The sequence below is a fragment of the Cydia pomonella genome, chromosome 9 (genome assembly GCF_033807575.1).
Source record: "Cydia pomonella isolate Wapato2018A chromosome 9, ilCydPomo1, whole genome shotgun sequence".
Lineage (NCBI taxonomy): Eukaryota > Metazoa > Arthropoda > Insecta > Lepidoptera > Tortricidae > Cydia > Cydia pomonella.
Window position 1 is genome coordinate 8339515 of NC_084711.1, and position 25680 is coordinate 8365194.

Consider the following 25680-nt stretch of genomic DNA (forward strand, 5'->3'; position numbering starts at 1 on the left):
TACCGTTTTACGCTTTAAAAGTTGAATGTCCAATTCGTCCTTTATGTTTTCTATGTACCTATTTAATGAAAGCTACTGCAATTGGTTTCAATAATATTAACCAATTAAAACTGTGGTTTTGTTGCTCCAGTCATGGGATGTATGGCGCCATTCGTTTTGAAAATAACAAATATCAATGAAAAATTAGATGTAAGCAGCTATTTGGCTCTTGTTTATGGTAAAATATAGCCTGCGATTAAAAACTGACGGTAAATACGTGTTTTACGGGATTTGTCTATACCATCCCAATACTGGTGCCTGTTCCATTATAGGGGTGTTTACTATATAACTGACGTACTCTAAAAGCGAGTCAAAAAACTTCTTTACTTGCACTCAAATTTAGGATAGAATATCCGTGATAGTTGGTATTTTAATTCGCACGCTTTCTCTATCAAAGTGAACAATTATCTGTCAGCGAGTATCAAAGTGGGCTGTAATTGATTCAGGCCCGCCCATTCAACAATAACAAAGGAGATGTCATTGAATATGGGCTAAACGTCTAGTGGAGTGACAGCTGGCCCGGAGCACCCTGGTCAGTGTGCCATGCGTGAGCAATCTCCGGCTAGGGAACGCTGTGCCTTACCGTTCGATGTAGACTCACCATTTTGCCATCATCCGTGACAGATGAATGCTGCAATTATACCTTTTACTTATAAATAACAGTGTTTCAGAGCACGATCATTGGCAAGGTATATACTAAATTAAATGTACCTCTACTTACGCGTAGTACATTTACCTCTTATCCGTTCAGCACAATGTATTTAATAATTCCCCTTTAACGTTTTAATGGTTTTCTGTCGTGTTTAAAACTGCGCCCTCAAGAAACAATGTCTAGACTTCATAATTCAGGGTAAAGCCGTCAACTCGCGCTGTCCTTTAATTAAGCCGTGTATCAACGCGACTCAATGAAGCACGACGCGCCAATAAATTCTTATTCCGGCCCTAAAGCACCATGTGTTATTGCAATGTGTCCACAGTGCGTTTATTTGTGGAACCAATTTAAATAAACTTGTTGACGGTTAGTTACGAGAGCCCGCCAGGGTTTACTCTGAAGCTCGGTCGTCCGGTTCGATCCACAGTAAATTGCCTGCAGCATTTGGTTGGGGACGCGATACTCGCACAATTTAATTTAAAATATAATTGGAATCGAAAACAATGACACGACAATAATTCTTTACCAGTTAACAATTTAGAAACTGTCCGATCTGGCAAATATAATTGGCGATCGAGACACGCCGTGTGATTTCGATTTCTAAGTCAGATTACTTCCTGCGCAGCGCCTCCGGTTGAGAAGTTGCTTGGTGCAGTTTGCTGACAGACGAGCTTATCTTTAGTAAGTCTCGTTCTAAGTTACATTTCCGTTGTATATGTGAATTGTGTCATCTCTGTATTTTACCGTTACATGAGCAATTCTTAACTTACAAATTGGATTTTTGATTGCTTCCTCTTTCTGCTAAACTCCTCCTTATTGCAACTGCAGCGCAGTTATTTTATGCAGAATCAGATTCAGAATTGGAATGAACACGTCGAATACTTATAACTGAAACAGATGAGCCAAAGGGTTGGTTTGTGCTTGAATGTGAGCATAGTACAAATAGCTGAAATCTACGTAAATAGTTTCTGTCGGATCGAGCGCGTTTTCCGTGTGGCTTCACTTGCTAACTTCAAGCCCTGTCTACACTAGCAAAACATCTAGCTAGCTAATGTGCTGTGAGCTTTGACACGACTTAGGTGGATTTAGCGTATCTATTTATATATGGAATCGCAACTCTTGATGAAAACTTTTATATCCGCAGTTTAAAACGTGGATGGGAAAAAAGTTACGTTCGTAGGTATTGTATTAGTGTGGCATTCTTAGCCAACTGTTCGCATCCCACGATAAGTACAGTTATCCTTGCAGTTTTATTTTTTATTGCCCAGGTTTATGAGTGGCAGTCCTTATCTTTGACCGAGATATCGCACTCAGGATGAGCCTTAATTTTTCAAGAGATAAAACTGATGTGTTTTCTGGGTCAAAGATCTCTTTTTAAAGATATTTAAATTTTAAAACGTAAATTCCGTTTTTAATTACCATAAAACTTTATTAGATGATCCTTTGTAATTATTGACATCTTCAGTTTTTTATCGCCTGCGAGATAATGTACCTACCTATACTCACCACTCATAATTCCCTTCCCCTTCTATCCAGATCATCTTCAAGAAAACGGCTTAATCCCTAACGTATTCCTCTCCTTACGTTGACTTCCAAAATATCCATCAATACAAATTCCTATATATAGCGTCATGTGTTTTGTTACCACGAATCATGGAACATCAAATCGTTGCAACGATTAAATGTTCACGAGTGTTTAATCCGCTCTTTGACCCAACGAACAATACTGTTTTTGCATCCATTAACCCAGTTCATGGCTGTAACAAGCAGCACTTTATTTTCAACAGCCACGGCACGCTAAGCACTAATGATGGATTACCGGAATATTAAATCTTTACCTTGTACGCTGCTATCATCACCTTAAGAGTCCGCAGCTTCGGTTCTCCATACAAATATAGTTACGCTCTCATTTTAAAACGACTGGTTAGATTTCTTTGAAACAGTGTATTCAAAAAGGGATAAGGTATATCTATGCCTGTAATTAGTTTATGTAGCTTCAGATACCACGGTTAAAAACATACAACAAACTTAAGCTTTTTGGATCCATATAAACTAAATACAGGCGTAGATATACCTCATTTCATTGTATGAGCAAAGTTTCATTTCAATCCAACACGTGGTTTTAAAACGAGAACGATACTCCGTCTGTATGGGAAGGTGAAATGAAGGCTAAGCTGGCTGGGGACTCTTAACCTCACAAGTTTGTAGATCGTGTAAACGAGGCATCGGTGGTGCATGTTAACAGCGATTAAGTATGGAGCGCAGTTTGAAACAGTAATTTTACTATGGTGATAGGTATTTAATGTATTTTTAATACGCATGCTTTATCATAATCAATAAGACAATAGTGTCAAATACGAATAGGAATCAGATACTCGTATTTATGTTTGTCATACTGTCCATTTATGTTTTGTATAAAATATACTTCTATGTTTATGAAACAACTCCTAACTGAAAGAAACGTATACCTAAAACTTATCGATACCTATTTCTTACATGGCTATAACTATAACGATTAAAAAAAGTAAACGCAGTTGTTATCGCGATACTATCCATAGGGATCCATAGGCACCTTACTGCACCTATTAATCCAGTGTGTAGAATTATACCTACTTACAATGATAAAATATAGACGACATCAAAGAAGAGCCAGTTGAGTAAGTATTAACGTATCCCGATAGCTAATATTCGTAGAAGGAGATTTAGGGCTCGTATGATAGAACCGTTACGACGATAGACCTACACGCTATATAAGGCAGATCCTCTATGGTGGCGCAACGGAGATATTGAGGCGAACACCATAAAAGTACTGTAGCCCACTACGGAACGATTGCTTCCATTTACAATATGTCACTATCAAAAGTGACTCACACGGTCGGCAATCACTCTGCATAAAGCAATTAAGAGGTAACATTAGCTGTGCCGGTGACTCCGTCCGCTTAGAAATCGTTCAACTGACAACTCCATACAAACTTTCTCCAAACTACGCTAGTGTCAGACCAAGCAGACTGTGCAAGTGTTATTTTAAAGGTCATAATTTCATATAATTTTGACATTTAAAATAACACGTGCAAAGTCAGTGCTATCAAAATCACTGCCGAGTTAGCTTGGTCTGACTCTAGACTACTGAAAATTTTCATACAAATCCGTTCAGTAGAGTTTACGGTAAAGAGAAAATATTCAACACAAACCCTCACCTTCTAGAACTCGAAACCTGGGCTCGTTTTCAGATTTAAGTGTTTAACATTAAATATTCCTGGCTGGACCACCACTGTTAATGTGAATAGAATTAATTACACTTAAAGTGGAGTCATTAGAAATTGCGAATAATGTAAACAAACCATTTTACCTCCATTACTTCGCAACCTCGCTCTTTTAAAGGACAACCATGATCATATCAACAGTATATGTACTTAACATACATAGTCACGCCTATTTGAGGGGCAGAGATCACGGATTTCCACTTGCTACGATCCTGACATACCTCTTTCGCTTCCTTCACATTCATAACATTCCTCCATATAAATAAATAAATATTGGACATTCTTACACAAATTGAATAAGTCCCACAATAAGCTCAAGAAAGCTTGTGTTGTGGGTACTCAGACAACGATAAATATAATATATAAATACTTAAATACATACAAAACACCCATCTAGTCCTAGGGCTTTTGACTGTCTAAATATAGATCTACTTCTGTCAAAAGTAAGTTTTTCTGGGTTTGAAAGCAAAACTGTAAGATGGATTGAAAGTTACCTCAGTATGCGCAGTCAATTTGTAAAAATTAATTGTGGTGGCTCCACCTTAACCTCTGATCCAATTAACTTAACCAGGGGAGTCCCCCAGGGCTCGATCCTCGGACGTATCTTGTTTATCTTATACTCTGCCGACATTGGTTCACGCATCACTCACTGTAAGTACCACATCTATGCAGATGATGTTCAAGTATATATTTCATGTAAGCCATCTGATATTGATGATGCTTTAGTCAAACTCAATACTAATCTCAGTAACATAGCTTCCTGGGCTTCAGATAACTGCCTGCTGCTCTAAAACCGGATAAAACCAAGTACCTAGTCTTCGGTAGCAATCATCAGCTGGCTCGTATCATACCTTCTATTAGAGTCACACTGTTGGGAGAGCCCATTGAGCAAGTTTATGAAGCTAGAAATCTGGGTCTCTTGATGGATAATGGTCTCCGTTTTGAGAAGCATATTGCTGAAGTAGTTAGAAGTTGTTTTTATAAGCTCAAAGTGTTATACAAAATTAGACCTTTAATTAATGAGACACTGCGCATTAGGTTAGTAAAGTCACATGTATTGGCAAAGTTAAATTATGTTGATGCGGTATTTGGACCGCGACTATTTGGAAAACCAAGAGACTTATATACAACGTGTCCAAAACGCCTGTGCTCGCTTTTGTTTTTGCATTCCTCTGCGAGGCCGTGTGGCACCATTCCTTAATCAGCACAATAATCTAAAAATGCACCACCGCCGTAAGCTTCACCTTGCCTCTGTACTCTTTGGAGTCACTCCTACTGTCAGACTCCTATTTATCTGTACAAGAAACTGTCCTATACAGGTCACGCGGGGGTCGGCGTTCTGCGACCCAACTTCTTACTCCTAGACACGCATTGGCAGCCTTCCGGGGCAGTTTTCGCTATGCGGTCACGGCCAGCCGCTGTTGGAACAACATCCCTCCACCAATCAGGAACCTACAAAGCATTTAAAGTTTTAAAACAACTTTTAAAAAGTTCATGCTCGAACATTAATTAAGCCAAGAATGCCTCAAACTTCAGACAAGCTGCATTTAATCATTCCAGACGTGTATAAGTACTTACAATCTTTTTCCGTCCTTTCCGCAACCGCCATTTCATGCTCATTTTTATTGATTTACGTAGTTTTTATCATAGTTCTCAATATTTGATATCGTACTTTACTAATTGTAGCTAGTATTTATTAATTTCACCTATAAACCGTTGTAACATGCGAACTACGGGCCTTGTTTTGTTGTTTTTGCTCAACGCGTCTTAATCCGTGCTGTGTTGCAGCAGATGGAGCCAGCTGCTCGACATTTATGTCAAATTTAGTCGCGTTCGCGTTGCAGTTTTTATCGCCATCATTTTTTTTTTATTTACATAGAAATTGAACTGTGATCTGTTAACTATTTATTTCCAATTTGGTTATTTCCAAAATTAATTGCTATTGTTTATTATTCCTTTTTTAAATGTTGTTTACTTTTCGTGCTTCACTCGCTTATGGCCCCGGCGGAAGACCAGCGTTGGCCCATCCAAGCTAACACCATGCTGAGTCGGGACCATTTCGTGGCTAATATGTGTCATGTACCTACTTAATGTAATGTTATACGTTGTAATGTTATGTATAAGTTTCTTTTTGTTCCTCTTTCTATCTGTATATTTTTGCCATGAATAAACTATTTTTATTTCTATTTCCATGACTCAGGAACAAATATCCGTGTTCATCACACGAATAAGTAAATGCCCTTACCGTTCTTCGAAGCCAGGACCATCGGCATCATAGGCAGGATCACTACCCACTAGGCCAAACCAGTCGTCATAAACTACTTAAATATAAATTAATGTACTTAAATATTGGAATTGTATTTATTGACAATAACAATATACATAATGGATATATACAGATGATTACTATAACTAGCTTATATCTAAAATAGGCCCTTGAGGCATTGTACCAAGGATGCTGGCGGCATTTCCTCGTTGTATCGCAATACTGATACGTTGTGCGAGGAAGCCGCCAGTAAATATTTAATTTATATTTTTTTCCTTAAAATATATGTTGATTACTAATATTTCAGTAAAAATAACGTTCGTAAAAATGTTAGTCAAATTTTCAAAAGCTAACAAAATCATATATACATATTATTTGCAATTTCTCTTGAACTCTACTTTAGATAGGTCGTTTTACACTTCATGAATACTTAGACACCTCTGTCGGACTGTTTTGATTTTTGCGTTACTTTTGGCATTTTAAACATTACCAATTTGAAATGACTTAAAAAACAACAAATATCCAAAGCAGGAAAACAATTAGATATAGCATTTATATATTATTCTTATTTGAATAAATCGTTCACAAGGTTTCCGTAAAATGTTTACTTTCATTGAATGATTTCGATCAGTTTAACTTGACGTAAAAGGCACGCCCACTTACTGCCACACGTTTTCGTAGGCAAATAACAAACCTAAAATAACCGCACACCTACAAACAAAGTCGACATCACAAGGCCATTTCATTGATAAGTCAGACAGAACTTTTATAGGTGAAAAAAGTTATCATTAAAAAAATATTATCATTATAACAAGTTCTTTACTTTTGAACGAAAACATGATCTGAATTAAAACTGATGTTATATTTATATTGATCGAAAGAGTTGAACGTTTGCTTAGGTATGTCGGTAGATGTCTATATATTTCATATCTTTTCAAGGAAACTTTTTTTAACTTGTTCTTCTAAATAAATATAAGACACGCACAATTTGTGAGGATAGTAATCTGTAATTTTTTTTACTCACAAGAGATACTTCACTCACTTGATGCGCCCCAAATACCCTGTACCGTACTCCGACAAGTAGGTATCAGCGCTGAATCAAATCGACCTTGACTTTGTCTCGAGATAATCTTTAATCCCAAACGCTAAGTCACGCATATCAAACTTTTCACGGTTGTCGACGGTGTGCCAAATCTAATAAACGCAAGTGCTCGCCATTGTAATCCATTTTGAGATTATTGTGTCAGTTCAGCATCTTGATAACGAATGACAACTTTATAAAAGTCTGCGAACTAGGAGCGGTTAACAGTTTTTTCTTCTAGATACTTCCTACTTAGGTGCTTAATTACATTTTTTGTTTATTAGTAGATACATAAAGATATTAAGATAGACGTTGTTCAAGACAAGAGATTGCTAATAAAGTTACCTGCAACGGATTACACAAAACCTTAACAAATTATACCTACTTACACCCACCTAAACGTTTCTCAAGATTCACTCTAATGATATATAGAAAGATGTAAATCCGTTCAACAGTTTTTGAGTTTATCGCGAACACACAGATCAGACAGATCAGACAGACGCGACTTGATTATAAGATGTACTGAAGAAGAACTTTTTATATACATATCTACTTATCTACGTTAAAATACGCTAAGTTGACGACAAAGTAGGCCACAGAGCGCAGCCAATTTACAAGATAGTAGCAGAACATTTTTAATTTTCCGGTCAAAATTGATCATAACATATTTTTTAATCTCTTAATATTAATGGTGATCAAAACAAGATAAATATCGTTGCTGATTTGTTGAAAGCGTATCTATCTGCCTAAATCACGATTTCGCAAGACTAGCGTAAAGTCCGAGGATCATTATCATATTATGATAAATGAAACAAAAAAGCCTTCGTGTCCGTGTCTCATAATTAAAGAAAACCAGTGAAAGCATAAAAATAGAGATTTTTAATTGTAAAGAGTATGCAAAATAATTATTATTATCATTGTGAATTAAACTGACGTAGAAATTATTGGGTGTCAATTGGTAAATGATTCATTAAGCTGTTCTGTTTATAATTTCACGCGGAACTCGGGTCTCGTCCATTTAACATCGTTGGTGATTATTCAAGTGCGTAAATCGCATGCATATTCATACACACCTATCAGCTACTTGCCAATTTCCTTATGGATGGCCGCATACCACTGTGTTATCAACAGTCATTTAATACTTCGTTGTCAAACAGTTTTACACATTTTTCACCAGCTTCCGAGTTTTTACTTTATTCCGCTTGATGGTACCATCATTAATAACATCTATTTGGTGGTATTTCGTGATAAGTTTTACCATCTATCATACAAACTGATTTATATTTATATTGATTAAAACACCTTTTAAATAATTTCACGACAGATGATGGTGTTTGTCCATTTAGCACCATTTAACGTTTTAAGCTAAAAGTAATATAGGTGTGTACTCGTATAGGGTGAAATCACCAAAAGCTGACCAGTTAAGCAACTACCCCATCTTTGGATTTATTTTTACATATGTTGTAACTTATTTTTACAACTTAATTTTTTTAATATGATTCGGCATATAATCTAGATTCGAATTAATTATTCCAAATGCTCATATTGTAATTCAGTATTTTTTATAAAAAATATTTTATGATGAAATAGGGCAACATGCCCAGAAGATAAACACGGTGCCCTATCTCTGTACGATTTGACCCCAAAAGATGAACCAGCATAAAATCAAAATCAAGTACCCTAATATTGAACGACAAGATGCCAATAGATGAACAAGTATAGATACAGTTTAACTTTGCCCCTTTTGTTAAATTCTGACCACTGAGCAATTATAATCGATAGCGAAAAAAAGGTGTATAAAATCGCAATTGCAAATGCCAGAGAGAAAAAAAAAGCCCTAGGTGGAATTTGCTCTAAGAAAAAAAATGATCCTCAAATAAATTAAAACGACTTAATAAATTAACTTCTACACTTTTTAAATTTGTATTTGTAAATATTATATAAAAGTAATTAAACTACCGATTAAAAATATAACATTCACTATTTTTACAATTAAAGTTGTTCAGTGTTGAAAATGCTACCCAAAACATGAACGAATAAATTACTTGGTTCAAGTTTTGGACACGGTATTGAAGAAATGAACTATCAAAATTAATTCGAAATTCATGTATTGGAATTGAGCCCAAAAGATGAACTAGTAAATTATCATAGTTCATCTTTTAGGGATAAGATTTTTAGTTGAACAGCCCATACTAAAATAAACCTTGAAATAACTGGGTTCAATAAAAGAAAGCTTTGTTCATCTTTTGGTCAAAAAATCAAGGCATAGCCAGCTATCAATTTAAAATATAAATTATGCGTCTACCTTTTCTATTAGATTTTATACAAGCATTTGAAAAAACAAGCCCTTACCCAAAAGTTGACCACCGGTCATCTATTGGCTTAAGCATACAATATTGGAACGATAACTTGAACTGCAAATATTTTAATAAAATAAGATAAAATATGCAATACTTGATAACGAAAACGTTAGAGGAATTAGTCAAGAATCTTTTCTCTGTAAAATCATGTAAGTAAATGCATAATTTAATTTTATACGCAATAATAAGTTTATACTTTGAAGCGCTAATCTTATTAAGATCTCCATACAAATGGCGATTTTGGTGTGGACCGCGCATTTGACGACCGCTCTAAGCCACACGCACAGCACAATTGTCTGGGAGTTTAAATCTTAGTCTCGGCAAAGTATAGCCGCGTTAGGAAAAAAACACCCTCAGGTGCGCAAAATAATTCACGATTGAATTATATCGATTTTAAGGCCAAATGTTCATCTTTTGGGGGCCGGTCATCTTTTGGTGCCACTACCCTAGATAGTTTTGTTTACAAGGCAATTTCGTAACACACATACAAAGACAATCTATAGGTAATCTCCGTTAAAATCTTCCCTGCAGTAAAGGTTTTTACTCCATCTTTATATTTTACGATTTCCTGAAAGTCAACAGTATATTAATTACATAAAATTAAATGAGTATGAAATCCTGTTCCGAATCAATTATACGGACCTGCAATTAAATTACTCGTAGAAACACAATAATAAGCAGCTGTACGTCAGTGCCTAGCTTCAGAACCAACATGCCTCCGGGTATCGTTAATCAACCGATTAATCGTTCCATTTGTGAGACTTTGTCGTTGTCTAATAAATCGTAATTCTGTGTCCGCTTGCTTGATTCCGGTCTCATTATTTATTTAGCTAATTTATTTAAAAAAAATCATATTGACAAGTTCTTACAGCACCGATTAGCTGAAGCTAAAAATACCTTACCTAGCCAATAGCCGCTTTTATAAATTGCTAAATTTTGCGTTTTTTCTACTCAGGATCACGAGCTCGTTTTTTATAGGTAATAAATCGTACCCCTAAAACTTTTATTTAAAAAAATGTGCACTAGAAGTTTATTTGCATTTATCCTCTACAAACATCCTTCTATCGTTATTCCTATTAGGTTTACTTTTCTAGCATTTTAATAGTAAATTACGAAACAAGTGCGAAAAATAGAAAGGGAGTGTTTTCAATCGACAAGAGTTGCGAATTGCACATTCGCACATTTATCGAACGTAATGTGCTAATTATCGCACTAGTGCGGTAAAGTAACACTATATGTACTGTAAAATATATTAAACAACGGTTTCCTGTTACAGCAACGCTATTGGGCTCGGAGTGCGTCGTATCGGAGCAGTGCACCCTGAAGGTGGCTTACAGTGCTTGTTTGGAAGGCGTGTGCCGCTGCACCGACGGTCATCTGCAGTTCAGGAAGCACACATGTCTTTCTCGTAAGTAAAATCTGATTATGACCAATTCTTGACTTGACCAACTTAGGTTTTGATTCGCATTCGTGTGGAATTAACATATTCGCGTAAGCGTAGCCGATAACGTGGGTTTACCGGTATGTAGAGAAAATCTTTTATAGAGGCAAAACGACAACGTGTCGTGATTAGCGCTGAATCGGTTAAGAGATTAACATTGAAATGTATCGCAGTTGACATAACATCAATTTTATTATGACGAGCGTTTACGTGCAAAGTGGTAGAGAAGCCGCACGAGAGTCACGAGCCGCTTGCAACCGACTGCAGTCTGCTTTTGAACTTGAGACAACAAACAAACAGTATTTTTAGAGTCTAAAGAAGCAAAAAATAACGTATGCGCATCAATCGAGCCCAACTTTATTGTTCAGTAATAAACTGTCTGCATTTTTTCGAGCCCGATTACCAACATAACTACCTATCTAACCCGCTCGTATTGTCCGAGCCAGTAAGCGTAACAATAGCAAGGCATTATCCTCAAACTCCTCACTCCGATACACACCGGTAACACATCATTTACTTTCGATTTCGTTTGGTCGTCTAGCGACTCATGCCGATATGACCAAGTCACGGAGACTTACTGGACTGCGACGAACCGAGATAAGTTGCCGTCTAATTCTATAAATCGGGAAGATGTGTGTCGTCACGGGGGACACTGAGGGTACGTGGCGATGTGTGTTTTGATATCGGTTTATGGTCTTAAATTTATTATTTTCTCTTATGTCAAAGATCAGATATAACATTTTTCTTTGCTATGATTCTACCTCTATTGTGAAATACTCTAATAGCGCGACAAAGGGATCTAAATTGTAGTTTAAAATATATGAATTATATTATATATGTAATTGTGTATGAACTCATGCCCAAATTAGTATTGGTATGTCTGCATTGACTAATGATAGATAGAATATTCTTTATTGGCACACCTCAGTGATACAGCTTAAAGAAACGATTTGATGACCAAGATGAAATACTATTTATTTATGTTAGGGTGTCCTAACACTCACGGCAATTGTAATTGAGATTTATACTATTTATTGTTACTAGAAAAAGTACCCATACTCGCAAAAGAGCTAGCTTCAGTTAGGATTATATATATTTTCTAATATAGTGGAAGTAATTTTAATAGAGCGTCATTTCCGTGTGCAAAGCCCGTCTGTGAGAAAACGAGGTAATTGTTCTTCGGACTCGCAGCGACTTCATGTGAACCTCTCTTATTACGGCCAATAACGCCACCATTATGATCTTATTGTGAGAATTATACCACTTATAGCCTAGTCCGTCTAAATGCCTTAAATAACCAAGTTTGCCCACATACCGCGGAAAATAGCATTAGAAGATGTTAATTTCATGTTACCCTACAGGTAGCAAAGGAAAAGGCATTCATTAACATCTAATAAACATCAATATTACAACACAAATTATTCATAGCATACCTATTAAAAAGGCTTTCGCTTATTATATCCCGAACTAGTTCTGAAGAATCATTGGCGTACTTATTTAGTTCTTAAGCACGGCATTGTAATCACAACACAATATCTCCCGATTGTCCAATTCAAATGGAATAAGTAGGCGAGTAGATATTATCCCAGATAAATGAACATCTTGCTATTATCTAGTCAAAATTTTAATATTTGAATCACCACAGGCGATGACTAGGTATCTGGGTCGTCAACACATCTGAAGGTAAAATCCACACAAAAAAGCAGTCGGAACACCAACTATGGTGCGTGCCTTACTGTTTCTGATTACCATATAATAGACTATCAAATTACCATTTGTAAATTTACATTCCCTACACTTAATCAAATTGGCGTCGTTTTATTATTATAGTATTTGCATTGTAAAACAACCGCCGTTCGGAAAACTTGCATCATTTACATATCTTCCCGTGTTTGGTCATCGGTACGATATCGTACCTGCGTATATAGTTATTTACTGGGTCTACTGTACTGGGAGAATATTCCTTTGTTACATGTTGAATTGAGTGTTGGTTAATTAACCACAATATATTACTTGCTTGCTCACTTTTTTATAGTGTATGATGGCAAGCATGGAAAATCAAATATGCAAATTAATAAGAAAAAATGCCCACGTCCTATCCTATATGTATGTCTATTATATATTGTTACAATAGATATACAATTAATGTAAAATTATAATCGTACCTGTAGTGTGGCAAACGAGTTTTGTCAGTAATAAGTATAAGTAGAACATAAACTATAGGTACTCATTCGTCTTTTTGGGGTAACATACTAGCATAAGAAAAATACAATATGATCTTCGAATATGCTCCACTGACAAGTGACTCGCGCCAAATTATAACTTAATTTCGCGTCCTGCAACTAAGATTCTTCATTTAAGGTGATTCAAGGATTATTTTTGAGAAAGCCTTAATTTTCAACTACTAACGGCAAAACTATGGCTTATTGTACTGTATAAAATATAACACATGACATAATGATGCCACACAAACAGCTGTTTACAACTGTACATCGGCTATTAGAACGTTAGCAGAGCGTCGCGTATGGTCAGCATCGAGAAATTGCTATCAACAACCGATCATTAAGACCAGCACGTTCCATCGATTTGTACTGTAAATAAATACAACAATTTCTACAATAATATATGAGAATAACTCCCATTAATGTATGAGTAAGTTTAGGTACTAATTTTATTATTATCTCGCTTTCAGCTGCACCACCTGGACATGTCTGCTACAGCAATGAACATTGTCGGCTATGGGACAGAGAAAGTCATTGTGAATTTGTCATACCCAATCTTTTTGGTAGATGCGCCTGTAACGCATTTTACCGATTAACCGGCGATAAATGTGTGGCACAAAAACCGACCTTGGTCACAGAAGCGGTTGTTGCTGAACAGGAAACTGTGTTAGTGGATGCCAATGGAACCATATTGGAAAATACTGTGAGTCATAAGTCGCCCACGGCATCCGCATTTGTAAATTCTGTGTCCGAAGATTCTTTACGGCCAGCAAACACATTCACGGATACGTCAGAAGATATCAAGCCTAGTAATTTACCACTGTTTACGAACAAAAACGAAATACTAAGCACACAAGAAGATAGTCCGCTAATGCAGGCTGTTATGAAAGTTCCCGAACCAACGAAAAAACTGCCGGTGTCAAACCGCAAAGATGGAGAACCTAATGAAACCGTTGGTATCGATGAATTAACTGCCAATTTGCATGCAAACGATCAACCCATCTATAGAGTTGTGACGCAACCATCCTTAGATAAGAAAAGTAATAAAAAAAACGGAACACCTAAAGACCAGCAGAAGTACAAAACAGGACATCAGAAGAAATCATCCTTGAAAGGTAACTTACTATTTACAATTATAAACATACAGTTGTTTCTTAATATGTAGTCTAACGCCAATGGTTATTTCTAGATAAACACCGTATCCGAGCAGATTCCGTAGCTGATATCGGGCCGGCCTCTCTCGGAATGCCTTGTTTAACCGACTCACAGTGCCATCTTGTTGATCCTTATACGCGATGTCTCAACAAACGCTGTGACTGTGCGTATCGGACTAATTCCACTTCGGCGTGCTCAGCGAGAAACAGAGGATGCTTGCCGGGGACATTCCAGGTTAGTTAACCTATTTGATTGTATAATTAATTATTAAAGTATTATTCTATATACGTAAGTAAACACTATTCATTCTGATTTTGCAACATTTTATTTCAGTGCCGTTCGACTGGGGCGTGCATCAGTTGGTACTTTGTCTGTGATGGCCGAAAAGATTGTCCCGACGGATCCGATGAAACTTGTCAAGGTACCGGTAAAGGTCGGTAGTTAATGCACCATTCTCTTTTTGCACTTCTATTCTTTCTCTATTTTAACTGTCATTTTCTTATTTATTAATATAAATATTTCAAATTTAGCAAAAATACGTGGGCTAAAGTATGTACTCGTACCTATGTTTGAAAAACCTTGATTTGCCGCTCGCCGCTTGTGTCCAGTCCGCGACCTAAACATCTAGATCAAATGTGGCTTGATGTAGTCGCGTGCCTGCCCTCTGCATCGTTATCATTAGCGCCAGTAAAGCTCATTTATATCAGGCTATTGGTATAATTCCGTCGTTACAGTCTAATTTAAACATACTCTGTCTTCTAGAAAACGGGTTGTGAACTGGTTCAGTACTAATTCTCGTCATATACATAGGCAATGAACGCTCAACGGTGTTAGTTGGCGTCTACACGACATTGCTGTCCGTATCGCGGCTTCCCATTAATGTATCTGTTTAATAACCTAGAGCGGTTAAATTACTTTATCAAGCGTAATAAAACCGCCTCTCATTGCCGTGTTAGAATTTCTAAATTGCTTAAACTGAAGTAAAATCGTCGTTAACTTGGTTAAGCACTCAAATTCAATCACATACTTTGTATCATCCATAACTACGTAACAATAAAAAAAAAACTTCAAATACTGCTATTAATGAACATGTTAAAAAGTTACTATTAGGTAGTCCATGACAAAGTTAGATAATAAAAAAATACTTGAATACTATACTTATACTATAGTATTATATGTGATGTATTGCCATGGCAACTTACTTATAATTGACGCTATAGGTTACAATGTGCTACTATTTTAGGTGTCTAATTATAGCCTTACCACGACTGCCTTAGCAGTGTCAAACTGACATATTCGCTAACGTCTGCGTAACTGATATGCCAGTTCGAGCGAGATGCATAAAAAGTAAGTTACGCACACGATAGAGAATATGTCAGTAGGTACGTGTATCATGAGAGCGTGGCACATGCGACTCTAGTGTCGTTTGAAGCATCGATCTATCGTCCCGTATACATTACGAGTATGAACATACCTTTCAAGCTCTCACATATTCCATTGGATTAGCAGATGGTACTGGTGAGCGGTGTCCCATGCACGCGTTCCGTTGCGGCGGCGTGGGATCTCAATGCGTGTCGCGGGCGGCGCGGTGCGACGGAACACCTCAGTGCCCGGGAGGAGAGGACGAAAGGAACTGCCGGGCTACAAGGAGAAAAGGGTAAAGAACACTTAGTACCTAACTTTTACTTAAGATAATAACTCAAAATAGTTAGTTAGTAAGGTACCTACTTTGGGTTGGCAATAATGCCCATAATAGTACACCGCCATTTATTGCATTCAAAAATGTTATGTTGTACGGTGCGTTTTTGTTACAATGTATGCCATATCGTAATAATTATAAAATAGTGATTTGTTTTACAAGGGAGCAAAGTTGTTGTTTAACCGCTCGTGCTAATATTGATACCCGGGCGAGCGAAAGATTCCAAAATTGAACCACGAGCGTAGCGAGTAGTTAGAGAAATGGAAACTTGAGCGTTGCGAGAGTTTCAAGGCACGAGGGTTAAACAAACTTTGCCTCTGAGGTACAAACATTTTCACCACATCAACGCGAGGAAAATACTAACTATGGAATACCAAAAAAATCAAATCCAAATGAACGTAATTAAAAAAAACATTCAAAATCATCATTTTAAAGTAAATTCTACCAGCTAACATAAAGAAACAACTTAAAATTTACAAACTGATTACTTTGCCCCACATCCACATGTTGGTAAAATGCAACTTTCATTAGTTTCTGAACAATCAAGAGGGTCTTTACCAGTTGGTGTGGTGAAAATAAATAAACTATGAGGCATTCTCTAACAGACGATCTAAAGGCGATTGCTTATTGCAAGATTTGTCAGATGTTACTAGGTATAGGTCAAGAACAAAACGTATCTGAGACATGGCAAACAATATAGGTACCTTATTCACTATATAACAAATATACATATAAGATATTTTTTACCAATAATGAGAAAAACAAATAAAAATAATATGTTGCTATGATGTTGCTATATATATCTGGAACGAAAAGTTTTATGTTCTATGTGTTTATATCTTTACTACATTCGTAAGAAAATAACTAAAGGAAAACTTACATACCTGAAACGAAAAGAAATGACATTTAATGTCTATTAGTCCATCTCAATGTACACTAATTCACTATTTGACAAATAACTATTTAAAAACGTTTTCTTTACTGAATTTCATTTTTTCCCATGATATATGTCACATTATCGTCAGTAACCATAGAGTTCGTGGCAAATAGGAAAAATAATAAAGTGTAAATACTTTTTACATACATAAATAGGTAGGTACAGACATTATAACAAAGAGAATTTGAAATAGAGCTGGATTGTCAAAGAAAACTTTGTAGCTACAGTAAATTTACTACCATTTACGACATGTGATTAAAACTTTTTGAACGCCATTTGACTTTGATTCTTATTCTTGCACTGATATGTGTTAAATTTGTTAAACATCAAAAAGTGGCGGCATCTAATAGATCAAAAGGCCAAACGCATGGCGGCATCGTTTCGAGAAATGGCGCCATGACCTTTGGGTTCTGCCTGGTAAGATGGCGCCACTTTTTGATATTTAACAAATTTAAAACATATCAGTGAAAGTATAAGGATCAAAGTCAAATGGCGGTCTCAAAGTTTTAATAATATGTCGAAAGGGCTTGTGCACAAATCACGCGAGGTTTTTTCGGCTACTTTTTGACCCCCTCACCCCCTTGGTGATATTTTGTGAGGTTCTTGGCGATATTATAATTTTTTCATTCAACCTAATTTTAAGATAAATAGTATTGTATAGAGTAAATCTTGTGTAGAGTGTAGACTCGCTATTTTGAAGTGCCAAGTGAAGATTTATGTTTAACAAAACCGAGAAAATGTATGTGGTAGATATTTTTTCTTAGTTTCGTTCAGCATAGAAAAATATACGTGAGATTTTCTTATACTATCCCGACGTGATCTTACGTGATTTTTCCACCCCTATCGAACCTCGCGTGATTTGTGCACAAGCCCAAAGATGGCAGTAAATTTAAGTGGCTACAAAGGTTTCTTTGATAATCCACCTCTATTCCAAATTCTCTTTGATTATAATTACTATATGTAAATAAAGACGACACCAAATTGCTCGGTAAGTATTAAAATCTTAAACGCGTTAAAGTGGTTAACAATTGCCCTCTTTCGCTTCTGGATTTTATGCCTGATATACAGATTATGTAAAGAGCCATCACACTGTATAAAACCTGGTATTAATGATAGTTTATTATTGGTATTAGTAAAGACATAAATATACCTAAACATTCCTTTATCCATATTTATTTCAGATGTCCTCGCCATACGTTCCGCTGTGGCTCTGGGGAGTGCTTGCCTGAGTACGAATTCTGCAACGCCATAGTGTCCTGCAAGGATGGCTCGGACGAGCCTAAACATCTCTGCAATGAGCAGTCACGGTACGTACTTCAATGTTTTACTAAACTTTGGGATTTGGGTGGTTTTTTTTTTGGTAAGTTCTGTCATCTGTCAATAGGTACATTTCTTCAACCAGAAATGTCACTATAGACAGCTGACAAATCATATCAAAAACAAGTCTAGAGCCAAGTTACAATCTGTTATTACAATCAGAAAAAGTCTCGTCATTCATATTCACAACATTTTTTGCGATGGCGACGATCACTAAGCTTCACAGTGCCAAACGCCCCGTTTCCAATACAGAATGCAAACACCTAGCATGTTCTTGGCAGTGAATGTGTTACAGCAGCGGAAATATACTAATCCAAAAGTTGGTGCAAAATCTTGTAGATAATGTATGTTCAATGAAGTTGGCTTGAGTATTGAAGATCAAAACGAACCTTTACCATCGTTTATAAATATTTATACCTAAATAATGCTGAAACGGAAACGTGATCTTCCGTTAGGTTAGGTTAGGTTCCTAACGGAAGATTTGGTTAGTACATCGTTGACAGTGCCCTATTTGTACAACAACCGAAGAAATACTGAAAAAGACGTGCACCCATTTTCTTATAGAGGTGGTTATGTGTTTGTCTTAGTATTTTTTTCTTTTGTTTGCAGATGGCGGGCCGCGGACTTCTGCCCGCTGCGTTGCGGGAACGGGCGCTGCAGGAGCACGGCGGTGGCCTGCTCGGGCCGGGACGGATGTGGCGACAACAGTGACGAGATCGCTTGCACCGTCTGTAGTAAGTTGCAATTTCATAACTCAATTTGTAGCAAAGAGAATTGATTGTAATAGAGAGGTAAAGTCTAAGAAAAGCACGTGCCCTTTAGTTTTACTTCCAAAACAGATGGCGTTGTACTGCGCCACATGTCTTGCGGTCACTGAATTGTCAAACATCAACTTTTGACAATCAGATATACCGCAAAATGTATGGAGCTATACAGCGCCATCTCGTTTACCTGTCAAATTCGAAGCACAAAATTGTCTTTGATTTTACAAATATTACTCAATCAATGTATCTTTGATTTGTAGCCAAATTCCACTTTTCGTGTTGACTCGATTCTTGGTTTCATACATCAACGTCATCCATTGTTTAAGAGGGAAGTATACCACATACTCGTCCATACAAAAAGAGTAAATGTTTTTCCACTTCTAAATATTTTCCATTCTCCATGATTTTTTAGTATGTTATTGACACAATCTAAAACAGAGTTTATAGGTTTTTACCTTTTTTCAAAATTTGCAATACAATATTTTTTTTAAGTGAAATCTATAAACCTAGAATATATTTTGCTGAAGCGATCGACATCAAAATCAAAGTGATTTGTTAAGATTTAGTTAGTGGAAACCGTTTTCTTCCGAAATGGAAATTTCATAGAAAAAGTACCGTTCTTTCGTATGGATCGCACAGCTATTATTCCCTCTTAACGTTGACGGCTTGCGCCGTAATACCGGCCAGAGCTTTACCCACCCCTTAACAGCGAACCACCTCTGTAAAACTAGTTTGTTTTAACTAGATAGTTTTACGAGGCTTGTCGCGCGTTTAATTTTTGCATCTCGCATTTATTGAAAAAATGTACTCAAAACTTGGAGGTCTTTGTCGGTAAAATAGTCAGCTGCTTATTAAAAAATCCCAGCCCAAGGCACTAAATACTTAAAAAATGACCTCTTAACACATTTTCTGAGGTAATTAGTGTAACTCGATCCAAACTTTGTATGGGGTCTTTCGACCCCCTACCTCAGTAAACGTGTAAAACTATTACGAAACATTTATCACAATTGGAGCTATTAACAGAGATGTGACTTATTTGAAATACTTGTATTTAAAATGCAAATACAAAATGCAAAATACCTATTTTGTATTTTGTATTTAAATACCTTTTAAAGAAAACTATTTTGTATTTTATTTCAAATAGTTTTTTGGACCTATTTTCTATTTTCAAAATACAAAATACTTTTTATTAGGTGAAGTAAGTAGGAGTTACAATCTCTTCTGACGTTACAATCCTTGCAACTCTCTCATTCTTTTATGGCGACCGGTCTGGCCTAGTGGGTAGTGACCCTGCTTATGAAGCCGATGGTCCCGGGTTCAAATCCTGGCAAGGGCATTTATTTGTGTGATGAACACAGATATTTATTCCTGAGTCATGGGTGTTTTCTGTTTTTTTTGTGTATTTGTTCACTATGAATTTTTTGAAACAGGGTTTAACACAATAAGCCACTATTGTAAACCTCTAGGGTGTATGTAATAGTTGGCAAGATCGCGCGGACCGATCCGCGTTTGCTTAATACTATTATTACATAATAGTATTAAGCAAACGCGTGTTATGTTTTCCTTGTATCTATCGTTTAATTATCGACCTTATGTATATGTATATGTACTTAAGTATTTATAAAGATTTATCATTGTCTAGTACCCACAACACAAGCCTTAATGAGCTTATTACTGTGGGACTTAGTCAATTTGTGTAATAATGTCCTATAATATTTATTTATTATTTTAACATAGAACTGGTGAATCTGTTTAGTAACGCCGCAAATGACCACAAGCGTAGCGAGAGATTAAAAATGTTGAATCTTAAGCGTTGCAAGGGTTTCAACTGTTTCAAGGCACGAGAGGTAAACAAACTTTTCTGCCCTGGTGAAACACAAACGAGACGTTTTCACCAACCAACGAGAGGTATATACTAGCTGTAAAACAATACAAATCTAAATTAATGCTTTTAATAATTGACCGTTAAAAACCATCACTCAAAAGTCCATTCAATCGGTAAACATGAGGAGACACAAAATTTGTACTCTAGAGGACTGATATACACACTATTTTTAAAGAATAAAGAAAGCCTTTCCAACTTGTAAATTCCGAGCAATACTAACTTTTTAATTCAGACTAGGTACCTATTCACTATTTAAGAGTATCTTTTATCGCAAAGTATTTGTATTTTAAAAAAGCATTTTGAAAATACCTATTTTGTATTTAGTATTTTAAATACAAATTTGAAAACTATTTTGTATTTTGCATTTGAAATAGTATATCAAGGAAGTATTTGTATTTTGTATTTAAATACTTTTTATAAAGTATTTTTCACATCACTGGCTATTAATAATCCGCTTGTTTGTCGAATGGAAGCAATAGATATATGTAAATACACGATTTTTGTTCCGCTTCTGTACTGTAACAATTAAAGCGCAATTTACTCCTAGCGTGAGATCGAATAAGAGGCAAAAAATATAAAAGAAACAAAAGCAAGCTACAATAGAAGCAATTTCGAGTTCCATTTTGAAAAAGTTCGTTGGCCATGAAAATTGACCTTAGCACTGAAGTTGAAAAGGCGAGTTCAGCTGATTAAATATTTGTCCGCTATGAAGACATGTGGCGCACGACGATTTGCTACGATATGAGGTCCCGTTACTTGAGTACAATGCATGCAAATGATGCCACATATGATTCTATGGTAAGGTATAATGTAGGCAAACGGAATGCCAATAGGGTGGCGCGGTGGCGGTCGTTTAGAGGTGTGTTTAATGAATTGCAATACTTATCTAATATGTTTATTGCCACAACTACCAAAGACAAAAAAATAAACATTGCACATTCATGTTATGATTTTGCAATTTTACTTCTGCTAATTTGCTAATAACTCCGCCAACCCTCCCATTTAAAGCCGTGTAAATACTCATTCGATACTGTTTAAAAACTCATTCGTTACCCACAGTAATTTTAAAATTGAAACTAGTAGTTTAAGGGGTGGGGAAGAATATTTATGCGGGTATATTTTTGGGTTCATTTGACGACCAATGAGTCACTTTATTTAAAAGTGGCGAGCTGGCAAGGTCATCGAAAAAGTGTAGCGTTACTACGATAAGTGTATCGTGACGTGACCCGTTTTCAATAAGTATATTTAATGTGGCTGTGTCGTGCGCATGACTTGGTGCATTCAGTACATACGTACGTAAAATGAAAACTACTTACTTTTTTCTTTTTCCACAGGATGTCCAGCACCACAAGATAAACCTTGAATTAGAGTGGAGCTCAACGAATCATTCTAGTGAACATTCTTGACTGTCAGATCTCAACTTATAGTGCATTTATTATTTGTCGAGTGAGATCGTTCTGTCTCTGTATACACCGCGATATCCGAGGCTGCTCAAATGGGAACACTGCCTTTGAATATAATGAGTTCTATGTTTAATTCTTAGCAATATCACTTCTGCCTATAAATGAGGCAAGTAAAAAACGGGACAAGAACCCTATAAAACATGGAGAGAGTAAAAGTAGAGGCACTTATTTCATGGACATCTAAGTAGAACTCATCAACGAGAATGTACCCAACTATAAAACAGTACGGCTACCAGGAGTTGACACTTGACGTTTACACGCTAGCGACTGCGTGAACTCGATTGCAGTCCATCTCGCTCGCACTGATTTATTGGTGCGATTAAGAGGGAATAATTGCGTAAATGTCAAATGGTAACTCATGGTAGCCGTGCAATAGTTCTTAACCAGTAAGTAGTTTGTGGACCACAGATGCGGTCTCTGGGAGTGAGAGCACCTCCGCGAATCTATAAATTGAACGACGTTTTGTCGGCTTTATTTGTCATGGGTATTTATTTCCAAACCGAAATTTTATCGAGTAGGTCCTTATGATTGAAAGAAATATCTCCTACTTCAGTAATTCTTATTACTGAAGTAGGAGATAATGCGCCCTACAACAAGTATTTGCCTCTCCTCTGCCTGTATTTGAAGCACTAGTCCTATGTAGGTAATATAACTTACCCTCTCATTTGACTTTATTTTGGACTTGGAATTCTAACTATAAGATGTACCAGTATCTATATCTTTCTATCTTTAAGTAAGTGTTTCTGATTTGATTTTTATTACACATGTACCGAGCGTCTGTGCACGTAGATTCTTAAAAAAATATGTATACAATTAAGATATAACGAATTTGAATAATTTATTATATAACTACACTAGCGAGCAATGTTCTAAGTATAGGCAGTGGCACGATAATAATAGAAATAAATAATAGTACGTTTAACTAGGTCATACTCAATAAGACTGAGGAGTAATACTCTGGCTCTAATTAACGTTTTTAGAATAAATATTACCACTGCACTGTAAATATTAGTAATTCGTAGGTCTGCGCTTATTTACAGTTGATAATGATAATATTATAATATACACATTAATACAGATGTGCGAGTTGCGAAAAGTTTCCAAAAAGTTGGAGAAGTTCTCAGGAATATCGGAAAAATTTCACAGGAAACAAAGGAAACTTTCATTTGGAAAATAGAAAATATCGATTGCCATACAAAAATATGAGAAGATTCGGAAATTTTCCCTCGTGGAATACCTATTATGGAAGGTTTCTGAACGTTCAGCGTTTGCAACGCATGGCAAATTATTAGCGAAGAGTGACGTTTGCCAAGTCGATTTAATAGACATCAGAAGTTAAATTATAAATAGGAAACTGTCAACAATAAAAAAAATTGAGAGTCATTTTCGCTCAAGCTGTCTAAAATAAATAAGGAGTCGATCCATCCTATTGGTTTTTTATTTTTGTTCCAGTCTCATCATAAACGGTTAATTGTGATCGCCCAACGAGCTCGCTCTATCCTAAATATAAAATTAGTATTTGTTAATGGACATACACCTTGTCTAATTGCATCTTATTAGTATTCAAATCATAAATATTAAATTATACTTAGTTGTAAGCAGCTAAATATAAGTACATACGTATTAATTCTTTTAAAATACTATGATAACTTAATTGCTTATGAATTGAACGTTCCATAAGATTTAAAAGCTTTGTTTAAAGTAAAATAGCGGTATTTTACTTCAATCAAAGTTTAAAAGATGTAAATCTCTATCAAAGATCCCTAAAGCGAAGTAATATTGTCAAAAATGTCGTAATATTATGGGCAAACGCCATCACCACCACTGCCCTTCTAAGCTAAAAAGCAGTATTCCAAATAAATAAATAAACGAACATTTAGATTGAGATTTTAAGGGACACGTTAACATTCAATTTTCACTTCAATTTTTAGCTTAGCAGGGCAGATCAAGGGTTATTGTGAGTCATAAGAAGTAGATTTATTTTTTAATCTGTTACTTTGAATTTATAGTTGGCACACTTAGCAAAATAAAATTACGGGCTCTGTGGAACTATGTCACATTAAATGTCGTAGGTATGTAAGTTAAAATAAATCGTGAGATAACTCCTAAATTGTCAATTTGACAAAAATCTATGATAGCCCACAACTGTGTTTTGTTAAGTGTTCATATCTTTAGAATATTGTAAGTTAATTAATTATGGCTCAGTAATATTTATGTTCAGAATAAAGATTACCCATAGAATTATAAAACTGGTTGTAATATAGCGTGTTTTATGTGTGTGAATGTGATATTTATTAAATTACGATAAATTATTCATTTGCTGTTTTTGTCTTCCTATTAAAATCGGTATATGTTATACAAAGGGGTGATGGTGACAGATAGATAAAGGTTACATTTCCAATTACGAAAGCTTTGCTGCTCTACTAAGCATCCTGCAATACTTTTCAGGATGCTATAGTATGAATTTTATGTCTAATCCTAATCTGTTAAACAATAGTTATTTGATTTAAAGGGGGCAAAGTTGTCGTTTAAACGCTCCACGCAAGCGAAAGATTCCGTTATTGAATCACGATACGAGCGTAGCGAGTGGTTCGAAAAGTGGAGTGAAACACAAAACAACAAAAAAAATATTTTTTCACCACACCAACGTGGGGAAAATCCTAACTGTAAAATATCATACAACATCAAACCAAATCTAAATAAACGTTAGTAAATATTTTTCATTCAAAATCATCATCTAAAAGTCAATTCTACCAGCCAAGGTAAGGAAATAACTCGAAATTTGCATCAGATTAATTTGCCCCACATGTGGATAAAATGCAAGTCTCATCAGTTTTTGAACAATCAAGAGAGCCTTTACCAGCTGGTGTGGGGGAATAGTTATTTGTTTTACAAGGGGACAAAGTTGTTTAACCGCTCGTGCTAATACTGATGCTCTAGCAAGCGAAATATTCCAAAATTGATCTAGATGGGGAATCTTGAGCGTTGCGAGGGTTTCAAGGCACGAGGATTAAACAAACTTTGCCTCCGAGTGAAACACACAATTTTCACTACACCAACCCGATGAAAATACTAACTGCCTATGTAAAACTAATAATAATAGGTCATTGCGAATTTTATGTACACTGTATTCCAT

The 25680-nt window shown here is 36.0% G+C and overlaps 1 protein-coding gene across 2 annotated transcripts in view; it reads left to right on the plus strand.

Moving 5' to 3' along the window:
• LOC133521254 (uncharacterized) overlaps window positions 1-24858 on the plus strand; it is a 69747-nt gene extending 44889 nt beyond the window's left edge. The window contains exons 3-10 of one of the 2 annotated variants that reach the window (XM_061856110.1): window positions 10938-11069; window positions 13795-14439; window positions 14514-14713; window positions 14813-14912; window positions 15989-16136; window positions 18297-18422; window positions 19042-19166; window positions 22416-24858. In XM_061856110.1, coding sequence (XP_061712094.1) covers window positions 10938-11069; window positions 13795-14439; window positions 14514-14713; window positions 14813-14912; window positions 15989-16136; window positions 18297-18422; window positions 19042-19166; window positions 22416-22444 — 1505 coding nt within the window. In that variant the 3' untranslated portion in view covers window positions 22445-24858. The remainder of the gene's footprint in view (window positions 1-10937; window positions 11070-13794; window positions 14440-14513; window positions 14714-14812; window positions 14913-15988; window positions 16137-18296; window positions 18423-19041; window positions 19167-22415) is intronic. The other variant, XM_061856111.1, reaches the window with a different exon arrangement.
• Window positions 24859-25680: the final 822 nt, after the last annotated feature.